General features: G+C 46.2%; 1 protein-coding gene across 4 annotated transcripts in view; it reads right to left on the bottom strand.

Moving 5' to 3' along the window:
* Positions 1-9,383: 9,383 nt before the first annotated feature.
* Positions 9,384-17,622, bottom strand: part of LDLRAD4 (low density lipoprotein receptor class A domain containing 4) — a 329,032-nt gene continuing 320,793 nt past the window's right edge. For 3 of the 4 annotated variants that reach the window (XM_054724317.1, XM_054724319.1, XM_008159557.3), the window contains 2 exons: positions 11,150-11,203; positions 9,384-10,133 (listed from right to left, as the gene is read on the bottom strand). In XM_054724317.1, the coding sequence (XP_054580292.1) occupies positions 9,603-10,133; positions 11,150-11,203 (585 nt within the window). In that variant the 3' untranslated portion in view covers positions 9,384-9,602. The remainder of the gene's footprint in view (positions 10,134-11,149; positions 11,204-17,622) is intronic. The other variant, XM_054724318.1, reaches the window with a different exon arrangement.

Below are 17,622 nucleotides of genomic sequence, written 5' to 3'. Positions count from 1 at the left end.
AGTTCAGGGCCGGCGTCTTGTTACTGTCTAGGGCTGTCCTTGGCAACGCAGTTGGTAGCTATTTTCAAAAATCTAAATCTACGCTTGAGAGCAAATAATCTAAACTTTGCTAACTACATCTCGTCTTCATACATCGGTACATGTTTAACATTTCATACATCCACAGAGGATTTGACCTCAGGAAATACCCGATGGCCCCCTTGGTAAAAGTGCGCCTGCTTTCTCCTGTGGCCCTGGGTGGCGACGATGAGCGTGATATCTGAGCCTGCATTTGCGGCATACTTGGAGCCAGCTCAGACTGGAATTTTCCATTTACTTGGGGCCAAGCACTCGAACATCGGAAGCGACCAGACGCTGGTGTTGGTGGAAAATGTTAGCACTGAGAAGTCCAGTAGTACATCCCAGATGGAGAATTTTTGTTTTCACCAAAGGGCAGAGGTTGGCCTCTCTGAATCCCTTGAAAATGACCAACCCTTAAACCCTGGCAGCTCTGCGATACCATGAAGTGTGTTCTTCACAGTGTTATTGTTCTGTGGGCTTTGCAAGGGACAGTGTCTAATGGATCAGATAAGCTAAAACTTGCTGGGCTGAATTTGCCTTGTGTCCCTCTGTCACCCACGTGTGGGTAGCATGCATGCACATGTCACAGATCCACAGCGAGGGTGGTAAGCACCATATAGATCCTGTGGTGGGCAGCCCCTCCGGCTGAATGCAGAGGCCTGGGCGAGTTGCAGCATCTTGCCTGTCCCTCTCCTTTAGCTTGCTTAGCTGTCACCCTTGCAGCAGGAGACCAGCAGGTGGTGAGACAAGTGTCAGCATTGAGAAAAGGAGATCGTGTATGTTTAGAGGAGGTTGATGGGAAGGCAAAAGGCCGAGTGCTCGTTGCTAATGTTCCAGCAGAGAGTGATGGTGCTAATATTAGCAACGAGAAGTGAAGAGCATGGCACGGGTTCCAGATGTGAAAAGGCCGAGGAGCCCTGAAGTGCAGGATGCCAGCACTGGAGCCTGAGGCTCACCGGGGTCTACTCCAGGTCTAAACTGGGGAGGTGAAGAGAACGCTCAGTAACAGTGCTCACATCAACATGTAAAACTATTTACTCTCCCCTTGGAATTTCACATCTTATTACTAAGGCTATAAGAAATACTAATACCTCCTCCTCCCAGCCCCCCACAATGTGGTTCATTGACCAAAAATTCTGTATACGTCTAGAATAATGGGGGAAATAAACAGATGTGTTTTACTTAAAACCTACGGGAGGGAAGAAGTTTCAGGCCTAATAATTTAGTTACCTTGACATTGGGTACTCCCACCCTACATGGTACTACTTGCTAGAGCATTAAAATTGGTGCCCGTTTCTTTCACTGGCATTTGAAGCTGCAGCGGTTAGTGTAGCGAGCATTCCAGGACAAAGTGCCATTTACAGGCCTGTAGTAATTGGGCAAAATGTTTTTAAAATTAAACCTGGAATACGAAAGTAACAGCAAAGCAATGGCAGCTCCCTTCCTTGTTGAGGGCCTTGCATGGCAAGCATGCTTCCTCCTCAGGGCTTCCCACTGGCGTTCCTGCTGTACAGGTGACACTGAAGTTCCTGCTGTACAGGTGACACTGAAGTTCCTGCTGTACAGGTGACATTGAAGTTCCTGCTGTACAGGTGACATTGAAGTTCCTGCTGTACAGGTGACATTGAAGACACCCACCCTTCAGGGACGTTAACTTGAGGCAAAGGTAATATTTGACCCGTTCAGGTCTGGGACCTCCAAAGCCTGTGTTGCCATTTCACTAAGTAGGAAATCTCCCAGAAGTGGGACAGGTGCTAAGTCACCTGTGAGTCCCATGCCAGAGTTGGGCGTGACAAACGGAGCCCTCACTCAGGCAGCAGCGCAGGGTGAAGAAAAGGAAGTTTACACGAGTCTTAGCTTCACTCAGGGATAGCACGTTTGGGGAAAATTCTTTAGTATTCTCAAATCTGCTGAATAAGACTACAGAATTTATTGCAGAGCGTAGTGCGGTTTATCAGTGACTATTTGCTGTTTTCAGGAAAAGAAATCCGTCTCTTATAGTTATTTTCCTCCTTATAGCTTTCTAATTCCCTTTCTAAAATAAAATAATTCAGAATCTAAGATGGGAGTAATGGCTAGAGTTTTTAGCTTTAACTGTATACTTATTTAAATGGTATCTTTAAGATTTCATTTTTATTACTAACATAGAGAAATGCAAAAACAGGTTGTATTTCCTGTAGCCACACTAATCGCACTTCTTTAGTAGTTGGGTAGATTGTGTGAGGTTTTTCTACATCGACAGTCATGTCATCTGTGACGCCATACACTTATTTAGAGCTCAGAGATAAAGCCCTTCTAACCTCTCAGGGAAGGGAACCGGGTTCTCATGCCCCACTGTCAGGGGCTGAAAACCCCGGGGCCCTGGACCTCCGCGGCGGCTGTCCTGCTGTCGGACTGGTCTTATTGTTAGAAATCTTGTTCACCTTAGCGCGAGTGAGTGGACCTCAGTTGCTCTGCCACAGCCACCCAGAGACTTGACGACAACTGCACGTTCCTCCCCAGGCATCTCAGCTCAGGTGACGCAGTTCTGTGGGCCTCCTGCGGTGAGACCTGAGACAATCCCTGGTGCTCTGTGGAGAACACACAATTGAGAAAAGCATCATATGGTGTGATCGGCCAGAGCTGTTTATAGAAGAATATAATGATTTTTTTAAAAAAGTCCTAATAAATAATGCTGAATGGAAAGGTTAGCCAGGGACCATAGAAGTGTTTGAGATGGGTTTTAAAACATACGTAGTACCCCCGCCCCGCGCCCCCCCCAACCCCCCCACACAGACACACACATTCACACATGTGCTTTATTTTTGAAAGATTAAAAAACAAACTAGGAGACACATAAATCACTGATTATTTTTAATAATTTTGTGCTGTGGTTTGACCATAGCATTACGAACAAGCAGAAAAAGCTGATTTCATAGCTTTAACAGCACTTAGAGCAACATCTTTCTTTAAAAGTATTGCAATGACAGACCTTAGGCCTAAGAACTACATCGCCAGTGCTCAGTTAAAAAGAGGCAGATACACAACAGTTGGAGATCTTTTTTAGTACATAACTGGGAATTATTTTGAAAAGTAAGCACAAATGGCTGTTAAAAAAGACTTTAATGACTTCTGATTATCATAACTCATATGATCAACTTGAAAAGTTCAAATACAGTTGTACTTTTTTAGTAGGCTGCTTTATAATAATTAAATGAACTAAATGCTGTGAATAGTATTACATGTTTTAAAACAGCTTCACACTAGACAAATATACAATTAGAAAACGTGATATATGAAAGCCATGAAATGAAAAATAACAATATACCAATAAGCACATTAAAATGAACCAGTATCATTAACAATAAAGTTTAAGCCTTAATTAGTTCTGTAGAGAGAAAGCAATGGTGTGGTAACAAATGTTAGTACCTCTGAGTCCAGAACATTCTCTGATGACACCCACCCTCAACAGTTCTCCCCAGAGATCGAACCTGGGGGGGTGGGGGTGGGGATGTGGTTCCTGACAGCAATGAGCCCCTCTTTTTAATGCTGAAACCTGGGGAACCCTGCAGCAGACAGTTGGGCTGGACAGGAGGGAGAACACACGAGATACCGATCTTTTGATGGATCTTTCAAAGCAGATAATACAAGAAGGGCTGACTTTTAGTCCATTCAGCATTAAGAGCTGCATTGTAGAGGCATTTTCAGTTTAAGGATAATCGGTAATAATTTGTTCTCTGGCGGGAAAGGGTATGATCCTATTGTGATTTGCAAGATCAGAACATACACCACCGAGCAAATAAAAACCATGGAATTTATTAGAATTAAGATCCTCCAGTGACAGACTCCACTGGAAAGGATGCTCACACCCATGTTCAACAGTGGTTTAGTGAGCACGTCGTTATAGGCTCTTTTTTTTTTTTTCTGTAACATTAGAATATTTGAAAATAAATACAGAGGGCACAGTCAGACACTAAAAACCGAGCTAGAAGAGAGATGTGACATCATGCAACTGCAAATGTAATCCCTAACTTGTGGCAAAACCTAGTTTATTTTTTGGATCAAGATCACCACGAGACACCAAAAGGAATGGATATAAGATTCCCAACTCGGCTGGCTGATAGCTAATTCTCTGCTAACATAACCCATAACGACATTTTTTCCAAGAATGGGGTCGTAAGTGGATTCATGTTTCCTGAGGTATGCTTTCCCTACAAACCCTCCCGTTATTTCACTGGCTCCACAGCTTCAGCTTGTGAAGGAGAAAGGCAGAGGGAGAGGCTCGGGACCCAGATGGTCCCAAATGCCTCCGTACTGAGCAAGGCCCTCCGCTGCAGGCCCACTGACTCTGGATGCAATTTTTGCAATTTTAGCAAAATGTGCACTTTCTCTGGGGTCTGACATCACTATTCTACACGACATTGATGTCTTCACAAAACAAGTTGAAAAGTCAACTTTTTTTGTTCTTTCTAACACTGGTCCAACTGAGCGTTAAGAGCCGAAAAGAAGAAGCATCTAGTGGCAACCAAAAAGCTATGGAATTTTTTAAACTTATTTTTCTAAAGTGTTTTCACAGCAAAGATGCAACTCTCAATTGCTATACATACGCTGGTCATAAACTGTGGCTTGCTTGTTCAGACTTCTTTCCCTTGTGTTATAATATTGGTATTTAATAGGAAAATAAACTACATAGACTTTTATCTGTATGCATCCATTTGCAAATTTCCTTACAAAAGAGGACAAAGCACGTAGGCATTCACAAATTCTATGCCATTTCTGTTAAAATTGGTATCTATACATTATATTACAGTATTAACAATGTATGTTCTACCCATTGGGTAGGATATGTGCATAATATATTCAAGTTATATACAGCACCTTACAAATAAAAACGTAAGAAAAGACAGACAGCTGAAGAAGCACCATTGTCAGGGAGGCACAACCAAGGTGGGAGCGCGGGGTGCGGCAGCGGCGCGGGCTCGGGCCCTGCGGCGGCGGCTAAACCCAGAACCTGAGACAAGGCAGCGGCTGGAATCTGCGGACACGCAGAGCTCTCCGCAGGACGTGGGTCCGTGTCCTATGCACGTGTCGTGTGGCGATAGTCTCTGTCTCGCGCTAAGCCCCACCACGGTCCACTTCCACAAGCACACACCGAGGGGAAGGGAGGAAAGGGATGAAAGGAAGACGGTGCTTTCGTAGCAAGGCATCCACTCACACACGACGGCTTCCCCATGCAGCCACCCCGGAAAGCAGCAGCAGCAGCAGCAGCAGCAGCGAACGACTGTCGAACCCTGGCAGAAACTATAAACTTGAACTAGGCAGAAGATGCAGCACTTTGGGGAGTAGCATGGCCTAAGCTGAAATGTAGGGGATCCCCAGGCAGGAGAGGGCTTCCCGTTCTCCATCCCCCTGGCAGCTGGCAGCACGGCCTCGGCCCCCTTGACATCCGTAAAAGTGAGGTGAGCCGCTTGATCTGTGACGTGGGTGTGCCACTCTTAGACCCAGTGCTCCTCACGGCGAGGAGGGAGGCTTGCCCGCTGCCGCCCGGTCGCCCGTCCCTGCTCCTCAAACGGAGGTTGGGGATGCCGGCGGCAAGCACGGCGGACTTGGGGGACTGTGTCACCGTATGAAGACACAGCGCCAAACACGGGCACGTTTTTGCTTTTCGTCACTTAGACACAATCAAAACGTCAACAAAAACCAAGTAGCCTTCCCAGGTGTTTTCCGTCGGACACTGCCGAGCTTTCGAAGTTTTCAGAAAAACGAATGGCATGCCCACGAACATGCCGCGACTGCCGCCGTGCTCAGTCGCACACCCCAAGAAGCAAGCGCCCGGGCGGCCAACTAGCCAGGAGGCGGTTCGGGACGGGCAGCAGCCTGCGTGCCCAAGGACGCACGGACGCTCTCTTGCGGGGCAGGGGCTGGACGGGCCTCTCTCTTTGCTAGGGACCCATATCTAGAGGCCATTGCACCAGGACTCGTCCTACAAAGGACTTCCTGGAGACAAGGGCCATTAGAATCTAATGATTAGATGGAAGATACAGGATCACCCCTGCCAGGATGCAGCTACTGGTTGCGGGAGGAAGGCAGGGATTTGAATGGATTTTTCTAGATAACAGAAGCTTTCTGAAAGTAGTTGCCGAAGATAAAGGTGAAGAAGATAAAGGTGAAGAAGATCAAATGGAGATATAGAAGCTCAAGGAGCACTCATCTGCGTACCACATTCCCCTGCGGGTGTTAGAAGGCCCCCCTTTCCTCGCCCATGAGCTCAGTGGTTATCTGTGTTCCCTCATGACCAATCTTTGTCAGTTTTAAATATCCTTCTCCGCAATCTTGGAATTTCTTGCGGATTGTGTGCCCGTGTGTATAGGTGATGGGGGAGGACAGAGGATACGCTTGTCACGCTTCCTTAACACGGAATTTTGGTCAGAAACACCAAGAATAATTGAACGTCTTAAACGCATCACTTGTTTAGCACAATCTCTTTGGGATTCAGGACTGCTTCGGTGTCTGAAGAACACGAGACTTTCTGAAAACACAGATACCTGCCTGAGGGCCGTGCTCCCGTCAGTGGGACTCAGCACGTGCTGGGCGGCATGCTCCCGGCAGGCCCTGGGACAGCGGGACAGCCACAGCAGGATGCCGAGTCCCCTCCCACCAGCCGCTCTTTTGAACTTGCAAGTCTTTGTCTCAACTCTCTACTGAGGTAATCAACCTATCATTGGTGGTCTCCCCCTGCTTTCTCAACGGGGTGCTGGGGCTCCGTAAGCACACAGGCTTCTCCCACACTAGGCCCCCCTGTGCAGGCTGCGCGTTCATCACCCCTCTTTCCACACCAGGCCAGCGAGGAGCGACGCGGTACGAACAGGTCAGCCACCACCTTCCAAAGAGCTACTGATCTAAATCACCTCTTCCCTGTGCCAAAGGGAAATTGACTATTAATTAAGTTTATGACCTTGGCTTTTACGCTAATTCATTACAGAGGCCCAGCCTCAAGACCATTCAAGTTCATGGTTTCGTATGTCCCTGTCTTTAAATAACTATTGGACTTAAAGGGCAATTCTCTAGAGTGGCTGAATGGGAGGAACCTCTCTTTTGAAGGATGATGACATTTACTTGAATTCAGTATTTGTCTTGCCAATACTGTGGACCCCTGCAAAACATTCACATACTTGCAAGGTGACTAAGAACTGACAAGTTTCTGACCGCAGTTCATTCTTGCAGCAGGTAGGAAAGTGAGGGACTGCAAAACTATTTGGAGCTAGAGTTCCAGGGTGGGCTCACCTGCTTTACCAAAATTGCCGGCGAGGTTTGGAATGATGACATCATTAGCTGACCTTGTCATTTTTCATCTGAGGGGACACCTGACCAATAATCGACCCAGCACCACCACCAGGGGTCCTGACAGGAACAAGTGCTCCCTAACCTTCACCTGACAGGGTGAGACAAGTCTCCATCCACAAAGAGCGCCAGCTTCCTTCAGCACAGGCGTGGGAGCCAGGCAGTGAGCTGACTGGGTAGGGGCCCCCCAACCAGGGCTCTGCCCAGTCTTGGAATTCCCACTGCGGCTCTTAGCATGCACATGTCCCAACAGAGTCTGTTTATCCTCTTTTTCTAAGAGTTTGGCTAGTTCTGCGGCTGTTACTGAGTGAAATCAATCAATTTAATGAAGAGGCCAATCCTCCAAGCAAAACAAAAGCCAGCGGCAGAAAGGAGCAGAGGGCAGGGGACAGGACTTGTAGCTCAGAACAGTCTCTCCAGCCCTCGGCCGACAGCACCAAGTCACCTCACTGACAGACCGTCTGAGACCCACAGACAGGCTCGAGCACGCGTGTTATCCCGCAGTGAAACTGCAGCGGTCCGTCACCGGGCCCTCCTCCCAGTCCAGTTTGTTACGCGCAGAGGCAAGGGGACGCACCTGCGCAGAGCAGGCGGTGGCGTGGCGGTGGCTGAACGTGTTGGCTGGTGCTATTACAAAAGCCAGATGCTTTCTTCCCCAAAAGGAAGCTGTTTCTTTTACGTAAGAACACGTTTGTAAATATCAGGAATAGTAAAACTAAAACTAACAGCATTTAAAATTAGTTTCTAGTTGCATTTTAACTGCATGTTGTGCTTTTAATCCTGTGCTTTTGGAGTCGCCCCCTGCCCTGCCCTGCCCTGCCCTGCCCTGCCGTGGAACTGACCGTCCAGTTCTGGCCACACCGCAAAGGCTGCACGGGGCTGTGAGCACAGCATCCCCCCGAGAATGCTGCGCCCGTACGAGCGCAGGGCAATGGCTTGTTACCATGCTCAGCAATGTGGTGCCCCCCATCAATCCCAGGAGTTTCCCATGAAGAAGTCACTACCAGCACCGCTCACACGCCGAGGCCGGCGGGCACTGACCAGCTGTCCAGGACCGAACTGAACTGTCTAGAAAAGGAGGCCGACACCGGGAATACACGGAGAAGTCACATATTCCGACAGTACTCAAAATAACCACCTTGCATTTTAAACAATTTATTGCATAAAATAATGTATGTATGAGCCTACTTCATGCTACAGTGAAAAAAAAAAAAAACAAAAACCACCTAAATTACTGAAGAACGGCACTGCTGGAGGGCGAGGGCACTGCGCTACTGGATGCGTCAATGCATGTGTCGGCCGCTTTACCAGAACAGGTGGCCTAGGCTAGCAGAGGAACTCAGCGAGTCCCAAGTGCTGGGCCTTAGCGTTCCTATCTTACACCCAAAGGCCTCCATGCTTCAGACGCACTGCTCTCTGCTGCAGACTCTCACAGCAGTAGCGGCCTTCTGGATGGACATAAGTCGGCATGTTCGCCTACGTCCCCAAACATCTTTTCTTGTATGGTTATGGGAAGCACTCCAGGGTATTCCTTGGGCCTAATAATCCACAGGTGAAAAGACAACATACAGGACGTCACATAAAACAGTTCCCTCATATATATTTTCAACATTAAGATAGTGCAACTTTTAAAAACACATCATCATAACAACACAAATCAACTCCTTGCATTCATCGAACTTCCCCACTTTTTCCTTGGCACACAAAAACAGGAATTTTGAATCATATTTTTAAAACAAAATAAAAGTTCCACACCTTGGGAGAAAAAGCAAACTGGCCAATTCTTCCCCATGATAATATATAATAATGCTTCCTTCTTTATTTAGATAATTATAAATTTAAGGCCATTCTGGCCTCTTTCTCTGCAGTCTCCTTTCATAATTAAATAAATCAAATACCTCTGGGTTTTATTTCATGATATAGTCAAAGCACCCCTTTCTCTGTTCCCATGCCCCCCCTTTGCCAAAACCACCCCCCTCCCTCCCGACGCCTGCCCCCGAATAAACACTGTTGACGGTCAGACCGGATGGAAGTTTGTATTATTTCAGTCTGGTTTGCATGCAATTCCCCTGAAAGGAATCAGAAACAAAGACCACATTTGCATATTTGGTTTTACTTAGTTGTCGCACGTAAAACTGAACACTGTGCCTGGGAGCGGAGGAGCTGTGCAGTCCTCCTCCGTCCTCGGTTTCTTCTTCTCCACTCAAGCGCATGCTGGAGGATCAGACGAGATTCCCAGGCTTCCTGTCCTTGCCCTGGATGGGCACCACAGTGCTCCCCGAGCTGTCGTGCTGAAGAGGCAGTCTGCCCCCGCTGTGCGCGTTGCTGTGCTGGTGATGGAAGAAGGAGGCTCCTGGGTAGTGGCCCATCACCTCGCTGTAGGTCGGGGGTGGCCCCTCCATCCTCCCGTTACTGCTGCAGGTGCTGGCACTTATGCCCGAATTGCTGCTGGGCGGGCATGGGCCCCCGTTGTACACAGAGATGTCTATCAAATCGCTGTCGAATATGGTCCGGTTGGGCGGGGCCCTCACAGATTCTCGGTTGAGTTCCATCTGCTGTTCGGGGTCCCTGAGCTGCAAGGTGCAGGGCCCCTGGTAAGGAGGCGGCTCCTCCCCGTCAGACAGGGAGATGGTGGGGGGAAGGTCAATCTCGTGCTGCACGTAGGGGTAGGTGGGCTGAAAGCGGCTGAACCGGTCCCTCTGGATAAAGGACGGGGCAGTAAACCTGTCCCGAGACCGTGGGGCATACATGATCTGCAAGGAAAAGAGCGAAGGCGTGAAGACATTCTGGGCTCTATAATGATCACAAACATGATGCTATAAGAACATTCCCACTTGGTCTGTGTTCTCAACCGTCTGAAACATTTCCCCCTCCAACAAAACAGGAAAAGATTATCCCAGAAAAAATGTAGGTTTATTATTCCTCATGAGTTAGACCCCTCACCTTGCCAAACTGTAGTTTATCCAAGATGGTTCAACAATGGACAATGTGGTTAACTGAAAATGTGCATTTAATGTGCGTTTAATGGGATGACTGCATATGCTATGTATGTGTCTCCCACTGGGCCAAGTGTGTGTGTGTGTGTGTGTGTGTGTGTGTGTGTCCATCCATTGACTTCTCCCACACCAGTGGTCAGCAAACTCATTAGTCAACAGAGCCAAATATCAACAATACAACGATTGAAATTTCTTTTGAGAGCCAAAAACCGACTTCTGCGCATGGGCCACGAAGTTTCAATCGCACTGTATGTGCGCGCCCGCATGTGGTATTTTGTGGAAGAGCCACATTCAAGGGGCCAAAGAGCCGCTTGTGGCTCACGAGCCGCAGTTTGCTGACAACTGTCCCACACCATATTTTTAAAATAAGGCAAAAAAATACTATGTTACTTTTAAGTCATTCTATTAAACTTGGAGATGTGGGAATGAATCATGCTATATTTATAAACTATGCCCACTTCTGCATAGCCTCATTGTTAGCAGCTTATGGGATCACGTAAAGATCAGTGATTCTCAACCTGTTTTCTGTAGGGAGCTCTAGACTAGCACAAATAATCCCTAGGAGACTCTAAAAATCCCCTCCCCCACTTTAAAAACCAAAGTTATAGGCAAATGCCTTCATTTAAATGTTATTTCCTAATCTACACTGGCATACATTTGACTTTTCCACCTATTTTGTTGTAATGGCATATTTCCCTCCTCCCTTCGCCCATCGCATCGGATTGAACAGCCATCTCCAGCCACCCACATCCCTCCCTTGTCCAACCCCTTACCTCCGAGCCACCAGGCTGAGGACCAGAGCTGTCTGAAGGCCACAGGCGCCCTTCCTAGCAGGGGTGGGAGGGGGACATCACAAGAAAATCATTAGTGTCATGCCGCAGCACCTAAAATCAAGGAACCACATTCCTCTTGGACAGTAGCAGACCTGTTTGAGTCACAGAACAACAAAGAGCTGGTCCTTTTATTACACCGAAATTATTACAAAAACAATCTCCTGATTACACAAAAGGAGAACTGTGGCCAAAAGGAAAGTTAGAATGTACACGTTTGACATACATTCCATATATCATCAAACCTTATTCGGTCACTGCCTAGATTTAAGTCGAGTCTGGGTCTTTAAGCTCTTTTGTTTGTTTGTTTTTTGTTAATTCTCACCAGAGGATATTTTTTCCATTGATTTTTTTTTAGAGAGAATGGAAGGGAGGAAGGGGGAGAAGAGAGACAGAGAGAAACATCAATGTGAGAGAGACACATCGACTGGTTGCCTCCTACACTTGCCCCAACCAGGGCCGGGGAAAGAACCTGCAACCCAGGTATGTGCCCCTGACTGGGAATCGAACCCGTGACCCTTCCGTGCTCAGGCAGACACTCTAACCACTGAGCACAGCGGCCAGGGTTGGGCGATAAGCCCTTATGCAGGTGCGTGGCCACGCCGGCATGCCAGCCAAGGCCCTTCTGAAGTGCGCTTTGAGGTAAGCAGCGGCCCAAGTCAGGCCCCGCCCGCCACGACGTGCTGTCACACTGAAAACAGGTTCCAACGCCTGGCTCGCCTTCGAGGGTCTGGCCAATTTATTCTTCAGTCCCTTCATTCCCAAGGCAGATGTAACCTGACATCAAACTGTTTAACATCTTTGTTGAAAAGTGTTTGGCCAGACTGTCAAGGTGACAAGCTTTCCTAACACCATAAACTTGTTTACAAAGTACTTCAATATGTTTTCCCTTTTGAACCCAAACTGTTGGCAACGGTCTGTTGGGCTATTAGCGAAAGGCCTGTTATTGTCCTAGAGAAGAACATGGGCGAGCAGGAGCAGATGTCTGCATTTTTGGATTCCCAGGAACAGTCATACATGACCTTGTGCCATCACTGAGCCTCCTGAGAACCTGAAAGCGCCCACAAGTAGACCTGCAAGGTAAGACCCCCCTAAGTCTCTCTTTTGTATTTTGTAGGCTAGCATTCTGATACAAACACCCCATTTGGACAACAGGGTGTTTGTCCAATACATACAACCGGATCCTACGGTCCTTGCAGAACAGCATGGACTCAGCAGCAAAAATAGGAACAGACCAGCAGTGTTTAGAGGAAGTCTGGGCTTAAGGTTTGACTATAAAATTATGTAATGGGCCATCATGGCTCTGGCCTGGCGACAGGTGACAGACCTCATCAAATCTAAGGAAGTGGCTGAGCCACACCCACGGACAGCCCTGCACCAGGCCAAGGCAGCCTGCATAGCACCTCAGAGCCTGGGCTCCTCTGCACCAAGAGGGACCATCACTGTAGTTCTGGGCTGTCACAGCAATTCTCATATTGAAAACAACATACACACTCATCCTGGGATGTTTCTAAGTCTCTGCCCTAGCTCCTCAATGAACACTCAATCTTACATTTCACCCAATTCACATCAATTCACATCAGTTATTAAATCCATTCAGCACTTTCTGGCCCTCCTCTCCCCTGGCTCCCAGCAGCACTGGACTCTCTTGTTGGCTCAGAGACATCACCCCTCCTGGTTCACACCCTGACTTCTCTGGCCACTTTCCTGCTCTTCGGGGGGTGCCCCTAACTCTGCATTTTGATTGAATGTTGGGGAGTTCCTGAGAGTCCTATCTGCACCCCCTTTCCGCTCAGCGCAGTCTCCCTAGGCCACCTCATTCCCTCCACAGCTTATAGGACCGTCCATATGTGGTGTGTCCACATTTGGGCTATTGTGAATAATGCTTCTGTGAAGAAGGGTATATGAATATCTCTTTGAATATCTGCTTTTAATTCTTTTGGATATTTACCCGGGAGAATTCCTGGATCATATGATAATTTAGGTTTAATTTTTTGTGGAGCCACCATACTGTTTTCAATAGTGGCAGATCCATTTTACATCCCGACCAGCGATGCACAGGGTTCCAATTTCTTCACATCTTTGCCAGCACTTCTTTTTAATATATTTTATTGATATTTTACAGAGAGGAAGAGAGAGGGATAGAGAGTTAGAAACATCGATGAGAGAGAAACATCGATCAGCTGCCTCCTGCACACCCCCCACTGGGGATGTGCCCGCAACCAAGGTACATGCCCTTGACCGGAATCGAACCCAGGACCCTTCAGTCCATAGGCCGACGCTCTATCCACTGAGCCAAACCGGTTTTGGCTGCCAGCACTTCTTATGTTCTGTTTCTTTAATAATAGCCATCCCAGTGAGTATCTCATTATGGGTTTAAGTTGTGTATGATTAGTGGGTTCTCCAGAGAAACAGAATCAATAGGATGTGTAAATACACACACACACACACACACACACACACACACACACGAGGGCTTGTGCATGAAATTCATGCATGGGCGAGAGCGGGTGTCCCTCATCCCACCCTGCACCCTCTCCAATCCGGGACCCCTTGGGGGATGTCTGACTGCCGGTTTAGGCCCAATTCCACAGGGATTGGGCCTAAACCGGCAGTCAGACATCCCTCTCGCAATCCAGGACTACTGGCTCCTAACCACTTACCTGCCTGCCTGCCTAATGCCCCCAACTGCACTCCCCTGTCAGCCTGGTTGCCCCCAACTGCCCTCCCCTGCCGGCCTGATCTTGCCCCCAACTGCCCTCCCCTGCTGGCCTGATTTCGCCCCAAACTGCCCTCCCCTACCAGCCTGGTCACCTCCAACTGCCCTCCCCTGCCAGCCTGGTCACCTCCAACTGCCCTCCCCTGCTGGCCTGATTGCCCCCAACGGCCCTACCCTGCAGGCCTGGTAGCCCCCAACTGCCCTCCCCTGCCGACCTGATCGCCCCTAACCCCCTGCCGGCCTGATCTCACCCCTAACTGCTCTCCCCTGCTGGCCTGATCACCCCTAACTGCCTCTGCCTCAGCCCCTACCACCATGGCTTTGTCCAGAAGGAAGTCGGACATCTGGAAGATGGCCGGTCGACCTGGTCTAATTAGCATATTACCCTTTATTAGTATAGATAGATTATATAGGATAGGATTGCTTAAATTGGGGGGAGGGAAGCCTTTTTCAGCAGGAGAAGATGCTCTTGGCAGACAAAAATAAATAACCCCTATATCTGGACTGATAGCCAGCCATATGCACTATACTGCCAAATCAGTTATTAAAAAATTGAACTGCTTCTTACACCTTATATCAAACAGCTGTTGCCCTTAAAACCCCTCCTTACCCCCCACCTTAGGTTCTGCCTTCACAGTTCACCCAGATTAGGTTCTGACTGGTCTGTTTCTATGCCAGTCAGCATTAAAAGCTCTGCTTCCTAGGCAGCCATTGGCTCCTCTGGGAAATCCAGAACGGCCCTACCTTCACGTTGGCGCTAGCGCTTCAGTCATGCCCCAGTCCGCTACCAGGTGTATCTCTGGCCACTCTGAGAAGTGGCACCTCAGGTCTGTGCTGGTGGCAATTTTGAATTCTCATCCCTGACCTAACCTTCTTACAGTGAAAGCTCCTTGAAGGCAAGCATTTGTCTTGTTCATTCTTAGTTCACTCATAGACTTTACCTGTGTCTATGCATCTATGCTAGCACTGCATGTTGATTGGTTGAATGGTCATTTCGGTTGTCATGGTTACTGCCTTTTTATATATATAGATATTATAGGAGCTGGCTCATGTGGTTATGGAGTCCCACAATCTGCTAGGTGCAAGATGGAGAGCCAGGAAAGCTGGTGGTATAGTTCAATCTGAGTCTGAAGGCCTGATGGCCACTGGTGAAAGTCTTAAAGTCATAGAACCTGGAGCTCCAATATCAGAGGGCAAGAGAATAGAATGTCCCAGATCAAGAAGAAAAAGAGATTTGCCTTCCTCCACCTTTTTGTTCTATTCAGGTCTTTGGGGAATTGGAAGATGCCGTCCATACTGGTGAAGACAGATTTTCTTCATTCAGTCTACTGAGTGAATGTTAATCTCTTCTGGAATTATTCTCCTAGAGACATCAGAAATAATGTTTTATCAGCCATCTGGACATCTAAGTCCACTCGTGGTGACACGTAAAATTAGTCATCACAATTAGTGATACTGAGCTCTTTTCAGCTGGTTTTGTATATCGTCTTTGGAAAAATGTCTATTCAAGTCCTTGGTCTATTTTGAAATTGGGTAGTCCATTATTTTGTTGTTGAGTTTTAGTTCTTTATATATTCTGAATATTAACCCCAATCAGATATATGATTTGCAAATATTTTCTCCCATTCTACCAGTGGCCTTTCAGTCTCCTGATAGTGTCCTTTGACAAACCAACGTTTTTAATTTCTAAAGGTCAGTTTATTATTTTCGTTTTGTTGCCTGTGCTTTTGGTGTCATATCCAAGAAATCATTGCCAAATCCAACGTCATGAGTTTTCCCCCCACTAGCTTCTTTAAGAGTTTTAACTCTTACATTTAGGTTTTAGATCCATATTGAGTTAATTTTTTTAATATGGTGTAAGATATGGGCCCAGTGTCATTATTTTGCATGTGGATATCCAGTTTTCCCAGCACCATTTTCAAAAATACTGTTCTTTCTCCTTGAATAGTCTTGGCACCCTTGTCAAAAATCATTTGACCATATATGGGAAAGTTTATTGCTGATCTCTCTCTTCTATCCCATTGTCTCTCTTTATGCCAATACTGTACTATTTTTGTTATTGTAGCTTTGTTGTAAGTTTTGAAATCAGAAAGTGTGAAATGCCCAACTTTGTTATTCTTTTTCAATATTATTTTGGCTATTTTGGGGTGGTGCTTCCTTGAGGTAGCACATGCATTTTAGGATGGACTTTTCTATTTCTGCAAGAAACATCATTGTGATTTTGATAGGGATTGCCCTAAATCTGTGGATTGCTTTAGGTAGTACTGACATCTTAACAATATCAGTCTTTTTAATCCATGAATAGATGGATCCATTTATTTGGATCTAATTTCTTTCAGCAACATTGTACAATCGTCAATATAATCTTTTAGCCCCTTGGTTAAGTTTATTCCTAAGTATTTTTTTATGCCATTATAAATTGGATTTTCTTAAATTTCCATTTTAATTGTTCATTGTTAGTGTAAAGAAATGCAACTGATTTTTACATGTTAATGTTGTATCCTGCAACTTTGTTAGATTTGTTTATTAGTTCTAGCAGGTGTTCTTTGTTTGTTGGACTCTTTAGGGTTTTCCTACATGTAAGGGCATGTCATTTGTTTATAGGATCATTTTACTTTTTCCCTTATAGTTGAATGCCTCTTATTTCTTTTTCTTGCCTAATTGCTCTGGCTAAAACTTCCAATAAATACTATGTTGAAAAGAAGTGGTAAAAGCATGCATCCTTGTCTTGTTCCTAATCTTAGAGAAACAGCTTTCAATCCTTCACCATTGAGTACAATGTGAATTGTGGGCTTTCCATAGATGATCTCTATTATGTTGAGGTAATTTCCTTCCATCCTAGTTTGATGAATGTTTTTATCATGAAAAAGTGTTGTATTATATCAAATATTTTTTCCGCATGATGTGGTGATCATGTAGTCCCCTCTACTTCATTTTGTTAATGTGGTGTATTACACTGATTTTTATATGTAAAACCATCCTTGCATTACAAAAATAAACCCCATTTAGTCATGGTGTATAATCTTTTTAGTATGTTACTAAATTCAGTTTGCTAATATTCTGTTGAGGATTTTTGCATCAATATTCGTAAGGGATAATGGTTTTCTTTTCCTGTTGTGTCTAGCTTTGGTATTAGGATAATGCTAATTCACTAGAGTTTGAAAGTATTGGTGTCAATTCTTCTTCAGATGTTTAGTACAATTCACCAGTGAAGCCATCTGGTCTAGGGATTTTATTTGTTGGTAGGCTTTTGATTACTAATTCAATCTCCTTAATAGTTACAGATCTATTCAGATGTTCTATTTCTTCATGATTCAGTCTTAGTAGGGTGTGTTTCTAGGAATCTGTCCATTTCATCTAGGTTATTCAATTTGTTGATATACAATTGTTCATAGCACTCTCTTATAATCTTTCTTATTTCTATATCTCTTGGATCTTTTTCTACCCAAAGGATAGGTTTATAGCTGTGACCATGACTTACTGGCACTTCCACTGTGAGCTATGGCTGAAGCCTGGGGCCTTGGGTCCATGTGGGAGGCCACTCACACAGCCTGAACCTTCTTGGTTTCATTCTCTCAGCTAAACTCTCCTTTCCACACATCAGGGACCACAGACAAGATTTAGGGGCTGAAAACATCTAATAAGACGTTTTCCAAACTGTGAGATGCAACCTCTCAGAGAGTTGGAAAATCAATTT

Source organism: Eptesicus fuscus, chromosome 12, assembly GCF_027574615.1.
Source record: "Eptesicus fuscus isolate TK198812 chromosome 12, DD_ASM_mEF_20220401, whole genome shotgun sequence".
In the NCBI taxonomy this organism is placed as follows: Eukaryota; Metazoa; Chordata; class Mammalia; order Chiroptera; family Vespertilionidae; genus Eptesicus; species Eptesicus fuscus.
This window is presented reverse-complemented; position numbering and strand designations above follow the sequence as displayed.